The following is a 14,444-nucleotide window of genomic DNA, read 5'->3' on the forward strand; positions in this document are numbered from 1 at the left end:
TTTATTGATTTACACTCATTTGATACCATCACTATTATATAAAAACTAAAAAGATCCATTTGAGTATACACATTTTTTTTTTTTCCTATTCATATTCAAATTTTTAATCTCTCAATTCAAACCAGGTATCTCAATTAATCTATATTTATATTAATCATTACGGAGTAATTAAATCTTTTATTCTTCAACCAAGATATTTCAAATGCATACTAATCTACATCATAATTAATAATAAAAAATTTATCACTAAACCAGAATTTTATACTTGTATATTTTTATATTTAAGTAAAATTTTAATAAATGAAAATATGTTGACCCGGGGCAATGACTAGCCTAAAAATTACAGTAGTGACTACATCAAAAGAAAACGTAAAAGGGTAAATATCCCATTCCTTTCCAAAAACCAAACCAAACAGAAACAAAGAGATAGTTCTATTATAAAAACCCAGAAAATTGTTGCCATATTCATCAATTTCACAAAAAATAATTTTTATCCAATTTAAGCTAAATCCATAAAGCTTAGTGAATATTGATCAACTTATTTATAACAATTGCCGACATATCCTGATATTTGTCCTTGTTTAGTGAAATTTTATTTCTTAATCCAAATATCAATTACACCAAAAAAACTCACATGGGTTTTAATTATTTCTATACTTCATTATTCCATTTCCTTTTCTTTTCCTCTAAATCATAAACTCCATGAAATTATCTCTTGCAAACTTTTAATCACTATAATCCCAAAATTAATTACTTTTTCTTGTTTGGATCCTTTTTTTCGGTTAATTTTTGTGGGTAAGATGAGGGTATCAAAGAGTCAGATTTGGCAGCCTTGTAAAAAGAAGAGGTTTTTGCTGTAAAATTTACCTCAATTATAATTATATTGAATAAATAAATAATTAATAATTGTAGGAGAGAGAAAGAAGAAGGTGGTGAAAATGGCGTCGAAGGTGGCAAAGGGATCAGGGAGCGTTGGAGGGAGTAGTAATGGAGGAAGAACAAGAGTTGGGAAGTATGAACTTGGAAGAACTTTAGGTGAAGGAACTTTTGCTAAGGTCAAATTTGCTAAAAATATTGAAAGTGGTGAAAATGTTGCAATCAAGATTCTTGACAAGGAGAAGGTTCTGAAGCATAAAATGATCGGTCAGGTAGTTTTTTTGCTTGTCTTTTAATCTATTTTTGATAATTTTGATAGAAATAGTTGACTTTGTTGTTGGGTTGATTTGGGTTTTTGATTTATTTCTGGGTTTTTTTGGTTTTGCTGATTTTTTGAAGTATTTAATTGATTGGTTATGTCTGTTTGTTTTTTGAAATGGAATTCCGTTTATTCAATCGTAAAAGTATTTGGTATGACTTATGCTTTGTATGACTATCAATTATGATTGACTGATGAATTCTTGTAGCTTCTTTCAAAAAAAAAAAAAAAAAAAAGATGAATTCTTGTAGCTAACCATTTTCATGATCGAGTGTTTTTTGAGGAATTATTTTTTTTGTGAAATGACTTATTCTGGTTGAATCTATTTGATATGTAGTTCCTCATTAGTGTTGAACTTTAGTGACTTTTTGGGATTGTAATGTCGCTGAAAAGGCAACTGCTGCATCACTTTCTGGTTTCCAAGTGAAAAAAAAAAGGGAGTTGGGGGGTGGGGGAGGGGTTATGTTTTTAGGTTGATGGTGCCTGGTGGCGGGTTTTAAACCGGTGTTGAAATTAACTCTCTTTAGGGTTGTAATGGCAAGGAAAGAAATCTGTTTTAGTGAAAGGGTGTGCGTGTGTTGTGAGGGGTATTGAAAGAGTGGGGGGGGGGGGGTCTTGAGTTCATAACTTTCTAGTGCTTTACTAGCATTGAAGTTCTGAGACATTTTGGGGTTGTAATGTCGTTAAAATTGCTCTGTTGTATGACATTCTGGTTTTAAGTGAATGTATTTGTACAAGATTGCTGGAAATTATTGGTTGGAGCAATGATGCTGCTGAGATAGCAACTTTGTATGGGCTGGTTTATTTGATGGCCTAAGCACATCCAAAACTATTTTCTGGAGAACTTGTTTTCCCTTTGAAGCTTTGACCCATTTATTTACAAGCTGAGAGCTTTTATACTTGTTATAATTTTCTGGTTATACTTTGCAATTCTTGTTGATATAAGATAGCTTCCCCCCTCCCCTGAAGGCTTTGTGGTTGCCCCCTTGTTACTGTATTGCATAATTGAACGCTACAGAGTTTGAATCCCTCCTCTTTAGCTTTATATGTTCATGACTCATCATTGAATGTTCTTTGCAGATAAAGCGTGAGATCTCAACCATGAAGTTAATTCGTCACCCAAATGTTATCCGTTTGTTTGAGGTTGGAAGCAAATAAGTACCATACCATATCGTTGAGTTTTTTTTTTCTTCATATTATCTTTCAAGGGTTTTTGGTCTTATTCGCTGTAGATTCTTCAAAAGTGCTTATTGAAGAACTAGTTGATGATTGTTTAGATGTAGACTGTTTAGATTTTGCCTATAGCTTATCCTAGCTGCGATTCTTGGATACTAATGACCAATTTTTCATTATTCTTCTCTATTTGCGATCGATTTATGTTCTAGTGGTACTTGTAGGTGATGGCTAGCAGGACAAAGATTTACATTGTTTTGGAATTTATCACTGGTGGAGAACTTTTTGACAAAATTGTAAGATGTCTATGCCTTTTACTTATTTAATGACACTCTACTGGCAATTATTGTGCTCTGTCAGTCTGATTATTGAATAACTGTTCTGTCTTTTGATTTTTAAAATTCTCATTCTTTGAATTAGGCAAGCAAGGGAAGATTGAAGGAGGATGAAGCAAGAAAATATTTCCAACAGCTGATAAATGCTGTTGATTATTGCCATAGCAGAGGCGTCTTCCACAGAGACTTGAAGGTGAGTAAATTATCTGTTTTGGTGGTAGGAGGCAGAGCTGTTAGCAGCTATTACTCTGTATGTGGGAACTTAGTTACAATAGTGACAACTCTACTATGTAACAACTTTGAATTTATTCCATTATTGTTCTACTTGTAAACAGCCAGAGAACCTGCTGCTGGATACAAAGGGCGTTCTTAAAGTCTCGGATTTTGGTTTGAGTGCTTTAGCTCAGCAAGTTCGTGTAAGTGTGTAGTATATTACTGTCTCCATTAGGATTATGAGAAGTGTTCCCTGCTTGGGCTTCTATATGCTTTATCAGAAGTGGACTTATGTGACTCTTTCATCATGCTTCTTTTAGGAAGATGGATTACTTCACACAACTTGTGGTACACCAAATTATGTAGCTCCTGAGGTATGATGCTTTCTCGCAATACATATATTTTGCTAATTCTCCTCAGTCTGCAAATCAGTTCTGTCAGGATTGGTTGTAGTGTCATTATTAATGTAACTATTTGTTCCGGACTGAGGGAATATTATTTTACTGCTATTTTTATGTCTTAATCTTTTGTAGGTTATCAACAACAAAGGCTACGATGGAGCTAAGGCTGATTTGTGGTCGTGTGGAGTCATTCTCTTTGTTCTTATGGCAGGTTATTTGCCTTTTGAAGATGCTAACCTCATGGCATTGTATAAAAAGGTATGGTTTTGATGGACAATTTTTCAAATTTACTTTTTAATTTGATGCTCAAATAATTTAATTTCTGAATCCAGTATACTGCACGACAAAAAAAAACGTTTCTTGTCCTGAAGTGATTAGAATACAACTCCCTCCAATTTTCAAGTTTTCCCATATTGAATTGGCATGTTTGCCATTGTGCAATTTTGAGTCTTAATATTTTTTATCGTGTAATTGTAAAATTATAGAATAAAAAAAAAATTATTTTGAAAAATATAGTGAGACTGATGTAATGGGATCCTACATAACTGTATTTTTATCATTTATAAATAGCAAATAATGCTCAAAGTGAAGATGAATAGTATCAAAAGTCAAAATGGAACAATTTTTATTTTTTATTATTATTTTTTTTATAATAAAGTATTAAAGTGTCCTGCTAATTGTTATTAAACGTGCATATTTTAAATCATTGTTAATGCTACAAACCCTACAATAATTTTAATTATCAAATTTATACAACTTATATTGCTGGAAAATCATATGAAAATTGGGTTCCTATAAAATAGTGTGCCTGGTGTAGTAGCTATCATATTTACTGATCAATTTACAGATCAATTTACAGATTTGGGAGATATGCAGTAAATAAAGGAGCATATGGATGCTGATTATTTCTGATTGAGCTATATGTCTCAATGTTTTTGTATATAAATTGGTTTATATTTATTTTTAATCTGAATTTTTTATCATGGAACTTATTTTGGTTATATAATTTTAATGTTTTGGTTAATTGCAACTAGTCTACATTAATACGTAGTATTGTCTGTTGAAAAAAAAAAAAAAAAAAAGATTTGTTTTTTGGTTAAGGTTTGGTTATTGTTTTCATATTTCATGTATAGAGTAAAGCTGGATTTGGTTTTGAAGTAGTTTTTTTCTTAAGATTTTTACGAGTGTTTCTGTGAAATTTATTTTTATTCATATGAATTAGTGGTGAAAAATACCTCGGTAATCATTGTAGGTCTGTAGACTGTAATAGTTTATACTCTTCTTAAGTTCTTAACAATGTCAGTACATCTTGGATGTTTAACGAATTCGCTGAGAAAAATTCTCTCTTCTGTTTTCATTTTATTTATTTATGGGTTTTTCAGCTTATGCCTGTTCTATGTGCTATGTCTCATGTTTGCAGATATACAAAGCTGATTTTGCCTGTCCACCTTGGTTTTCCTCGAGTGTGAAGAAATTGATCCAACGAATTCTAGATCCTAATCCTTCAACGGTTAGTTTAACTAATTATTTTTGCTTTTATTTACTTGCTACATCTGTTGCTATTCTGATTCTTTGGTGTTTGATGGTGTCAACTGTCAACCAGCGAATTACAATTGCTGAAGTGATTGAACATGAGTGGTTTAAGAAAGGTTACAAACCCCCTGTTTTCGAGGAGCCTGATATTTCAGTTGATGATATTGATGCTATTTTTGACCAGTCAATGGTTAGCCTCCTGTTTCTTTCATGATGCTCTTTAATCTTTTTGACTTTGTATGGCTCTTCTTATGTACCTATCATTCCATGGGCTCTGTCTGCAGCTCTCTGGAAACCTTGTGGTTGAGAGACGGGAGGAACGAACTGTGGTCCCTCAACCTCCTGCTGCCATGAATGCATTTGAGCTCATCTCCACATCTCAAGGTCTAAACCTGGGCTCACTCTTTGAAAAACAGATGGTAAGTCTTCATTTTTTTTTTTTTTAAAAAAAATAAAATTATAAATTTAGAGCAGCTGTTGCGATACTGAGAAAATGAGGAACATATACTCGTAACAAGTGTGCATAACTTTATGTATTTGGGTGTTGATTCTTCAATAATATCCTGGTTGATGCTTTTCCTTGACTTCCTATTGCGTATTGCCACCCTTAGCACTCACTTTCATTCTATATATCTTATGGAAAATGTTGTAGTAAGCAGTAACTAGCTGAACGGTATCCTGAGTAGTAAATAAAGTTGAGGAGATTTTAAATATATATGTTTTTGGTTGTAGGGGCTCGTGAAACGTGAAACAAGATTTACATCTAAAATGCCAGCTAGTGAGATTATCTCAAAGATTGAGGAGACAGCTGTGCCTTTGGGTTTCGGTGTAAAAAAGAATAACTACAAGGTAGAATGGCTTCCTTTCTCATTTTCACTCTGCAATCTGAATACACTGTTGTAATTTCCTGAATGTTTGTGTACTGCCAATAGTTGCTACGTTTATTTTCTATCGCTGTTTAATCCTTTACTTCATAGAAGCTTAGGAGTTCATCTAATGCTTAGTTCACAGTTTATTTGAGTTGTAGCTTTGACTCTTTATATCCCTCTTGTTGATTCTAAGTCACTTATGATGAAACCCCCCTTATGGTGATTCTCAGATGAAACTTCAAGGAGAGAAAAGTGGACGCAAGGGTCAGCTAGCTGTTGCAACTGAGGTATCACTCTGAAAGTCTCTTTGTTTTGGAAATTATAAATATTACTGTCCTTATTTTATAAATGGCAAGTTCCATGCTAAATTGTTAATAAAAGAAATTAAATGGTTTTAGTCCTTTGAGGAACATTTTAATTTGTTTAAAATAACACGTTTGTTCTTTGGAATATTTAATTATCCATTAAGCATTTTTAATTTAACAATTTTCCTTAATCGTTATGCTTTATGGGAACTGTTATTCGGAGTTTTAATGTTGGAACAGTAGAAGTGCCATGTTTTTTGAAAGTTATAGAACATTAATATCTAGCTATGTGTATCACTGCATCTTAGCACTTTTATTGTCTTTGTTCAGATTTTGGAAGTGGCTCCTTCTCTATATATGGTGGAACTTCGCAAGTCTCGTGGGGACACCCTGGAGTTTCACAAGGTATGTCTGTTAAAGTATTTTTACTTTTAACTGTACTGTTAAATTGTAAGAAATTTATATCTTTGGAAATATGAGCCTTTTTTCCCCCTGATAAATAGCATGAGTCTTTTCTTATACCAACACAAATAGCAGCAACTCATAGGCGATAGCTCTATGTTCGTGGGCAGATCTCAAGTAATTGTGCACTTTTATTGTTGACTTAGAGCAATTCTAGCAAATTGTGTGAATTGTAAGTGCTTGTTTGATTGCATTGGGAATTAAACTCTTATGACAGTTTACATTGGAAAATGTTTGGGTGACCCTAAGGGTTGCCAACCCTTAATAATAATATATGTGCAATAAATTAGAATGAGAATTAGCATAATATTAATGTTTCAATGTATTCTTGACCAATGAAAAATTAGGTGATCAATAGTATCACTGTATGATCAAATAGTACCATTGAACATTCAACTGGTACTATGTATGTATGTAGTGATACTATATATTCATTCAGTGGTACTAAGGGCATGTTCTCTTCAACTTAATTTCATTTCAGCTCAGCTTAGCTCCAATCAATTCAGTTCAGTTAGTTCCTAATTTCCTTCTCTCATAAAATATTCATTTCAGCTCTATTCAGTTTAGTTTCATTCAGCTCCAATCAGTTCAAATAGTATCACTACATATTCAATGGTATTATATAAGTTTTCAGTGGTATATTTAAAAGTGGTCCCATTTACCCATCTCTCTCCTCCTTTTTCTCACCCCCATGTGTTTTTCAATATTTTAGTATTACCTCCGTTTCATATTATTTGCAACAATTAGACATTTTTACTCTCTACATTATGCCAAATCGTTGCAAATAATATGAAATAGAGGCAGTATTTGTTATGCATTTGCAAATGCATATCAAAACTACTTTAGTACTTCCTCGTGTAGCCTTTACCCATATATTATTATTATTTTATTCTATTGTGTCTAGGAGGGTTTGCAACCCTTAGGGTCTCCCAAACATTTTCCGTTTACATTTCGTAGGAATTAACATCTTGTATTACCTAGGAATTTGTTACACTTGTTTGGTTGACATAAGGGAAAGGGAATTTGCATTTTATGTGAATTTTATATAACCAATGGAGAGTTAGGTAATTAACTTCCCATAATATAGAAACTCAAAATTCTTAGGAGTTAGGAAGTTGCAATTCTTCCATTTTGCAAATATCATGTTAACCAAACAAGGGATTTAGGTAATTCTTATCAATTTTGTTGCCTATGGCAAAGAAGAGCAACAAAACTAGCACTAAGAATCCATATGGCACTACTATGAAAAGGACTTGACCTTATCTTCGGCATTATTAACCAACTCACAGTAGTTGCAACCATTTTTTGTTTGCTACAGTTATGTGTTTAATCATAGTTGTGTGTGTGTGTGAGTTTTTTTTTTTTTTTTTTTTTTTTTTTCGGGGTTTGCTTTCATGCCTCGGTATCATTTGCACTGACTCTAATCTAATAATTATAGTTTTACAAGAGCCTTTCTACTGGGCTGAAAGACATTATCTGGAAGACGGGAGAACAGATCAAGGAGGAGGAGGAGGAAAAAAGCTAATTCCTACTTCATGGTATTATTTTAATTATAATTATTATTTAATGTATATTAGACTAATTTGTAGCCTTGTAGGGAATGTTAAGTCAGGGAAAACATAATTTAGCCGTTTTCCATCTTCCACAACATACTGTTGCCTTGCTTTGTCCAAATTCTGATGCCTTTTTTTTATTCTTTGACAGGCGCCGGCCGCCATTCTAAATTTCATACTAAGTGAAAAGGATTATGATGTTGATGCTGGTATGAGCAGATGATCTCATTGCTTCATTGCCTTGTAAACATAATGGGGTAGGCTTTCTTGGGAATTTTTTTTTATTATTTTTTATATATTTTTTTTGCCGGTGTGTGGGTGGGCTAAAGTGAGTGAAGATTGTTGTACAACAATAGAGTTGTGGAACTTGAATGTTTGAGATTGCTAACATTGCCTATAGGATCTGTATAATTTGCACATTCTCTCTTACCATAGAAAAATGAGACCTCACAATCAAGGCATTTGACATCATTAGTGTACATCATCCTTTCCTACTAAATTCTCTCTGTTCCTTAAAAGAATGTCTTATTTCCATTTTTCACTTGGGTTGGGTTAATGTAGAAAACAGATACTTCGTAAGGACAGTATTATATTACTTTTTTTTTTTTTTTTTTTTTTTTTTTTTTTTTTTTTTTTTTTTTTTTACTTTAAACATTTTTACAATGCACACGAACTAGCTCATATGAGTCCGTGGTCTGTAGGTAGACGTCTTTGGTTGTCGGATTTTTCGGCTTGCATTGTACCTCTTCTGAATTCTGATAGTCCTATGAATGAATGCTAGTTGCCCTGTGGGGGTTTGCTTCAAAAAATAAATAAAAAAATTTTAAAAAAAAATTAAAAATTAAAAAAAAAAAAAAAGTTCGAATTAAAAAATGGATGAAGTATGTACTATATATTACGGACCTTAGGGTCTTGGTGTATGTGTATAATCTTCTATGAGTATAATAATTTTGTATATGAAAAACATGTCATTAATGACTAATGGACGTTAACATCGTTAGTCATTAAGGCTAATAAGGTTACGTGGCAATAAGGGTGAGCAAGACCGGGTACCCGGTCAAATATCTCGGACCCGGAACTAGATCCAGTCACAACCGGGTCTTGAAATTTGGAATTGGTCCCAATTCCGATTATATCAAGTCCTATTTTTCTAGAACTGGTCCCGGAACTGGTGGGTACCGATTCATAATCGGATACTCGATTTCAGCGAAAATAAATTAGGAAAAAAAAAACTGCACCGAACACTTGTCTGAGTTGTCTCATCGCACCACCCACCACCACTTTTTCCCCCCAATTCAACTTCACCATGCCAGACTACACCATAATGAATCCATACCAAATGAAAAAATACCCCAAAATTCTCAAAATTTCAAATCAACTCAAGATTATCAGTGACGCATAAAAAACTCTTGCTCCCCAATAACCGACGCATAAACCGCGATGCCCAAACCCCTTCCTTGTGCCGGCGAGCCCAATTCGCCCCTCCCCCTACCATCTCCACCCCTTTTTCCCCCTGGAACCACCATCTTAAAACCCTAAAACCCCAAAATCAAAATTTAGTGTTTCGATTTTGGGGTTTTAAGTTTTCGATTTTCAGGTTGTTGGTCTGGGAATTCGTGGTTGTTTTCGACAATTTGGGCGGCAGTGACGAGGTTTTGGGGTGGTGCCTAGGTTTTTGGGTAAGGTGGAAAGGCAAGGAGGGGGGTTTTGGGTTCAAGGCGGAGGGAGGAGGGAATTCGGCTAAGGTGGTGGTGGGGGAATTTGGCTATGGTGGTGGTTGGGTTTTCGGTAAGGTGGTTGCTGGGTCGGGGTTGCTGCTGGAAGGGGAAGGGGGGATGGTCGCCGGCCAACCGAGAAGTAGACTAGGCACTGGCTAGCTAAGGTGGGAGTTGGGGTTGGGCTGCGGTGGCTAAGTTGGTGGTGTTATTTTTTAAAATAATTTTTCTAAAGTTAATTAATTAAATAAATAATATTAATAAGAACTAATTACAAGTTGCCACGTGGCACAATTAACGTTAATGACTACCTTAGTTAAAAAAAATGGCATGTTGTGACATTTTCATAAAACTGAAGGGTATATGGCGAATTTGAAAGTTTTTTATGGTGTATGGTAAATTAAGTTTTTTATGGTATATGATTGCCTCGTGAATCATGATCTATAATAATTTTGTATTCTTCCTAGGATGATTTTAGTAGAGTATTCCATCTGTAATATATCACTTCCTCTACTTTCCTTTGTATTTTATGGGGGTTGTTAAATAACGCCTACATTTTTATCAAAATCGCCCACAAATTAGGGATGAATTTACGTTCTTACCCCTACTTAAAATCCTAAACTCTTTCTCTCTTTCACTCTCTAACATCACCTCTTTCTCTCTCCTCGCTTAAAACCTCTCAAGAAAACTTAAAATCACCACCACCACCAACCAACACCACCATTGCCGCCGCTACCGCCGCAAAACAACATTCACCACTTTAAATCACCACCACCACCGTACATTGCAACCACCACCACAAGGTCCACCACTTCAATATCACCACCACCACCGCCCATAACTTTGAGAATGCCACGGTCGAGGAACGCAGCACGCGCGAGGGAGGAGGAAGCAGCCCAGGCGGAGCGGGTATATTTTTTTCACCGGAAAAGTACTCAAACCGCCCTGTCTGTGCGATTCAACCGTGGTACAACCGTCCAAGTTAGACGATTTGACCATGGTCAAAACGCCCAGGGTATACGGTTTGACCATGGTTCAATCGTGTAGTTTGGGCGGTTTGACCACGGTCAAACCGTATTTTTTGGGCGGCTTGTCTACCGTAAAACCGTATTGCCTGGGCGGTTTGACCACGGTCAAACCGTCTTACTTGGGCGGTTTACGTAATTAAAAAAAAAATTAATTTAATTATATATTTATTTTGCATATTAATAAAATTATATATTTGTTTATTTTAAGTGCATATTAATTAGAAATATGTTTAGGAAATAAAATTATGTAATTGTTTATTTTAAGTGAATGTTAATTAGAAATATGTTTAAGAAATTAAGTAATATAATTGTTTATTTTAAGTGAATATTAATTAGATTTATTTGTAAGAAATAAAATTACGTAATTGTTTATTATTAGTGAATATTAATTAGATTTATGTTTAGGAAAATAAAATAATGTAATTGTTTATTGGTAGTGAATATTAATTAGATTTATGTTTAGGAAAATAAAATAATGTAATTGTTTATTTTAAGTGATTATAAATTAGATTTATATTTAGGAAAATAAAATAATGTAATTTTTTATTATTAGTGAATATTAATTAGATTTATAGAATTGAGTATTAATTATTTGTATTACATTTTTTTATTAAATAATAGCCACAGACCGTTAGAAGGCTAAATATCGAGTTCACACGTGTCGAAGGATCGGGTCCTCGACATACTCGATCTCGTGGTGTTGATGCTTCTGTTAGGAGGGAGAGGGCAGCTTCTCGCACGGCGGATGATGTCCTGGGTTGGCCTTCGGATGCTCAGCACGAGCTAGATCAGGTCATGGATGATTATGATTCTGATCATCATGACACGGAGGATGCCACGACTTCCGAGAGTGGGCGAGGAGGATTCGAGCACGGGGAGTCGTCGTCTGGGATTTTCGTGAGGAAAGGTAGAGGAGGGAGGTTTGTGGGTTCTACGACTACGACTTCGAGCACCGACCGTACTCGTAGGTCTCGTGGTTCTCGAGACTCAGATACGTCTTGGCTTGTTCACGAGGCGATGCCAGGTGGTCCAGCTGATGGCAGTCTTATCCCTAGCTATGCAGCTCACGTTGCTTCTCGTGTTTGGGTCGGGGATGATCGTGATCCGTTGAGGTGCCACAGTAGGATTCAGTGGTGTAGGTCGTTGCAGGAATGGGAGACAAAGCTGAGTGCGGATTTACGTGCACGCCTTAGTGTCATTGGACTACAGCACTTGCCGTCTATCATGCATTTGCACATTGATTGGCCTCTGATCTCTGCGTTCGTTGAACGGTGGCAGCCGGATAAGAACACTTTTCATCTCCCCTTTGGTGAGATGACGATCTTGCTACACGACGTCGCTTATATTCTGGGGATCCCCGTTGAGGGTGACTTGGTTGACACGGTTAGCGACAGTGCATCTCTCCAGGTTGACTTTCAGGAGTTGTTGGGGCTGAGTAGGGATGCGCTTTTGGTGAAGCCGAAAGCTATTTGGGAGAACGGTGCTGTAGCGGTGACTAGCATCTATGAACGGTGCAAGTTGTTGGATCGGGTCCCAGACGTTGAGTTCATGGGTTCTTTGTCACACAACTTGGTAGCACCTTGTTCGTTGACAAGAGTGGTCACCGCCTTCTTCCCTCCTGCATTTTAGAGGTGAAGAAGTCTTATGACGATCTTCACCGATATTCTTGGGGGTCAGCTACACTTGCTTTCCTGTATCGGCAGTTGGGTATCGCCTCCCGTATTGAGTGTAAGGCTATCGAAGGTTGTCTCACGCTGCTGCAGGCGTGGATATACGAGTACTTTCCATGTTTTCGGCCTTGTCAGGGAGCTTTAGTGGTACAGCCAGGTGAGGCACGGGCCTCAATGTGGGATCCACACTCAGAGTCGAGGGATCACCAGCGACTTATATCTTTCCGTACCCGACTTGATAAGATGACTGATGCTGAGGTAGTATGTGAACTTAGCTTGTGTATAATATATTATTATTTAACGTCTTCAAAACTAATGTAACATTCTTCTTATGATTGCGTGTGCAGGTTAACTGGCGGCCCTATACACTTACCCCCGCACAGGACGTCCCGAGAACCACGTACATGGGATGTATACAGTTTCGGGACATCGTCGAGCCGTATAACCCAGACAGGGTTTTACGGCAACTTGGTCATGTGCAGGGGATACCGCGGCCCGGTTTTAGGCCTGACAGCGCGTACAGACCTGCTAATGTCCGGTCGTATAGCGTTACTTTTCGAGGTCAGGGGTTATGGGATAAGTTTGGTCCTGGGAGCTGCTGTTTCGGCCTGTCGTTCCATCCACCTCTATTGGATGGACAGCCCACATGCACACCTGACTACTTGGCCTGGTTTTACACGTACTCCCATCCTCGGCTTATCAGTGATACCGCGGTTCTTGCCCTCCCACCAATTCCAGGGAGGACGAACACTGATTACGTAAGTATTTGTTACTTGTTTTCCATAGATTACTGTGCAACTTAATATTGGTACTGATTATTTTTTGTATTTTTCACAGTGGATGGGTCGCTCCATGCATGTTATACGACTATTCATTGCTGAAAGCGGCGGTGAGGTTACCCAGACAGTGGTTGAGGCCCAGGACCTTATTGCGGCGTGGGACGCAATGATGAGGATGTAGTTGATTTCATTTTCTTATTTAGAAACTAACTTCATTTGTTTAGGTTATGTTGTAAAATTTTTTAAATTTATTATTTGAATTTAAATTTGCATAATACATTGCTTAATTCTACAACTATGCAAAGTTCTACAACTAAACATTGCAAAGTTCTATCACTAATTTGTAGCTAAAGTATGCCATGTTGCTATCCGACCTACATATCGTTGATCCCAGTCTTGCACACTAAAATTGCCCACGTCGTACCAAAAACCTGCTACAGGAGGGACTGGAAAATTAGGTGACATGTCCAATCGAACATAGTGATAGTTTGCCACTGTGAGGAGTGCAAACTCCCTATATGGGCCCGTGGCAGTGGACGGGGCACTCCATGGTAGCACAGTGATGCATGGATACACACCTATTCTATCTACGCCAGCACCGAAAAGCATAATGGCAGTGTTGAATAGGTTAGCGATCGGAAACAAGTCCTGAAACACTACCATCCAATGTTCCCTTGTGCATCTCCCACCAGTCCATCTGATACGACGAACCTCGTTCTCCAGTTGATCAGCATAAATTTGAGAGTAAATGTTAGGATGCGCGGCAACCTCGTTTGCAACCATAGTCCTGGCCAACATCCACTGCTCCTGGTCACCCAAAAAGAAATCTACAATACATCGAAATCCGCAATTTCCGTCACCTATCGGGTCAAGCCAACCTTCCAAAAACGGCAACATGAATTTCGGAAAATGATCGATGTATAAAAAATCATCGATGTTCATCTGACTACCTGTAATAATCACCAGGAAAGTATTTTAGCATTATAAAAACCCGACAACATCCGCACTAATTAAATCCCAAAAGAATTAATTAAATGTAAAACATATTAACAACAACAACAATAATAATAATAATAATAATAATAATAATAATAATAATAATAATAATAATAATAATAATAATAATAATAAAGCATATACCAGAAGGCGTTTCCATGTTTATTGATGATTGTGATCAACCACGTCCGGAGCTAGATGTAGAAGTAGCACGACC

The 14,444-nt window shown here is 36.4% G+C and overlaps 2 protein-coding genes across 2 annotated transcripts; one reads left to right on the forward strand and one right to left on the reverse strand.

The window, feature by feature from the left end:
* The first annotated feature begins 471 nt into the window (after positions 1 to 471).
* Positions 472 to 8,507, forward strand: LOC145579094 (CBL-interacting protein kinase 23-like). The gene is made up of 15 exons (XM_081636371.1): positions 472 to 1,148; positions 2,276 to 2,338; positions 2,593 to 2,664; positions 2,789 to 2,896; positions 3,039 to 3,119; positions 3,237 to 3,290; positions 3,450 to 3,575; positions 4,738 to 4,827; positions 4,921 to 5,040; positions 5,135 to 5,269; positions 5,583 to 5,699; positions 5,950 to 6,006; positions 6,355 to 6,429; positions 7,925 to 8,024; positions 8,191 to 8,507. The coding sequence occupies exons 1-14, from the start codon at positions 939 to 941 to the stop codon at positions 8,009 to 8,011; spliced, it is 1,395 nt and encodes a 464-aa protein (XP_081492497.1). The 5' UTR covers positions 472 to 938; the 3' UTR covers positions 8,012 to 8,024; positions 8,191 to 8,507.
* Positions 8,508 to 13,567: 5,060 nt separating this feature from the next.
* LOC145577909 (uncharacterized) lies at positions 13,568 to 14,387 on the reverse strand. Its single transcript, XM_081635328.1, has 2 exons — positions 14,372 to 14,387; positions 13,568 to 14,181 (listed from the first exon to the last, which is right to left on the reverse strand). The coding sequence occupies exons 1-2, from the start codon at positions 14,385 to 14,387 to the stop codon at positions 13,568 to 13,570; spliced, it is 630 nt and encodes a 209-aa protein (XP_081491454.1).
* Positions 14,388 to 14,444: the final 57 nt, after the last annotated feature.

This window comes from Chenopodium album, chromosome 14 (genome assembly GCF_948465745.1).
Source record: "Chenopodium album chromosome 14, dcCheAlbu1.1, whole genome shotgun sequence".
Lineage (NCBI taxonomy): Eukaryota > Viridiplantae > Streptophyta > Magnoliopsida > Caryophyllales > Amaranthaceae > Chenopodium > Chenopodium album.

What these genes read in the sequence shown, in the direction of transcription:
- LOC145579094 (XM_081636371.1), top strand. Translation starts at nt 939, where the DNA reads ATGGCGTCGAAGGTGGCAAAGGGATCAGGGAGCGTTGGAGGGAGTAGT. An exon ending in CTTTAGCTCAGCAAGTTCGT is followed by an intron (nt 3,120 to 3,236) that starts GTAAGTGTGTAG and finishes TGCTTCTTTTAG; the next exon opens with GAAGATGGATTACTTCACAC. An exon ending in AGCTAGCTGTTGCAACTGAG is followed by an intron (nt 6,007 to 6,354) that starts GTATCACTCTGA and finishes GTCTTTGTTCAG; the next exon opens with ATTTTGGAAGTGGCTCCTTC.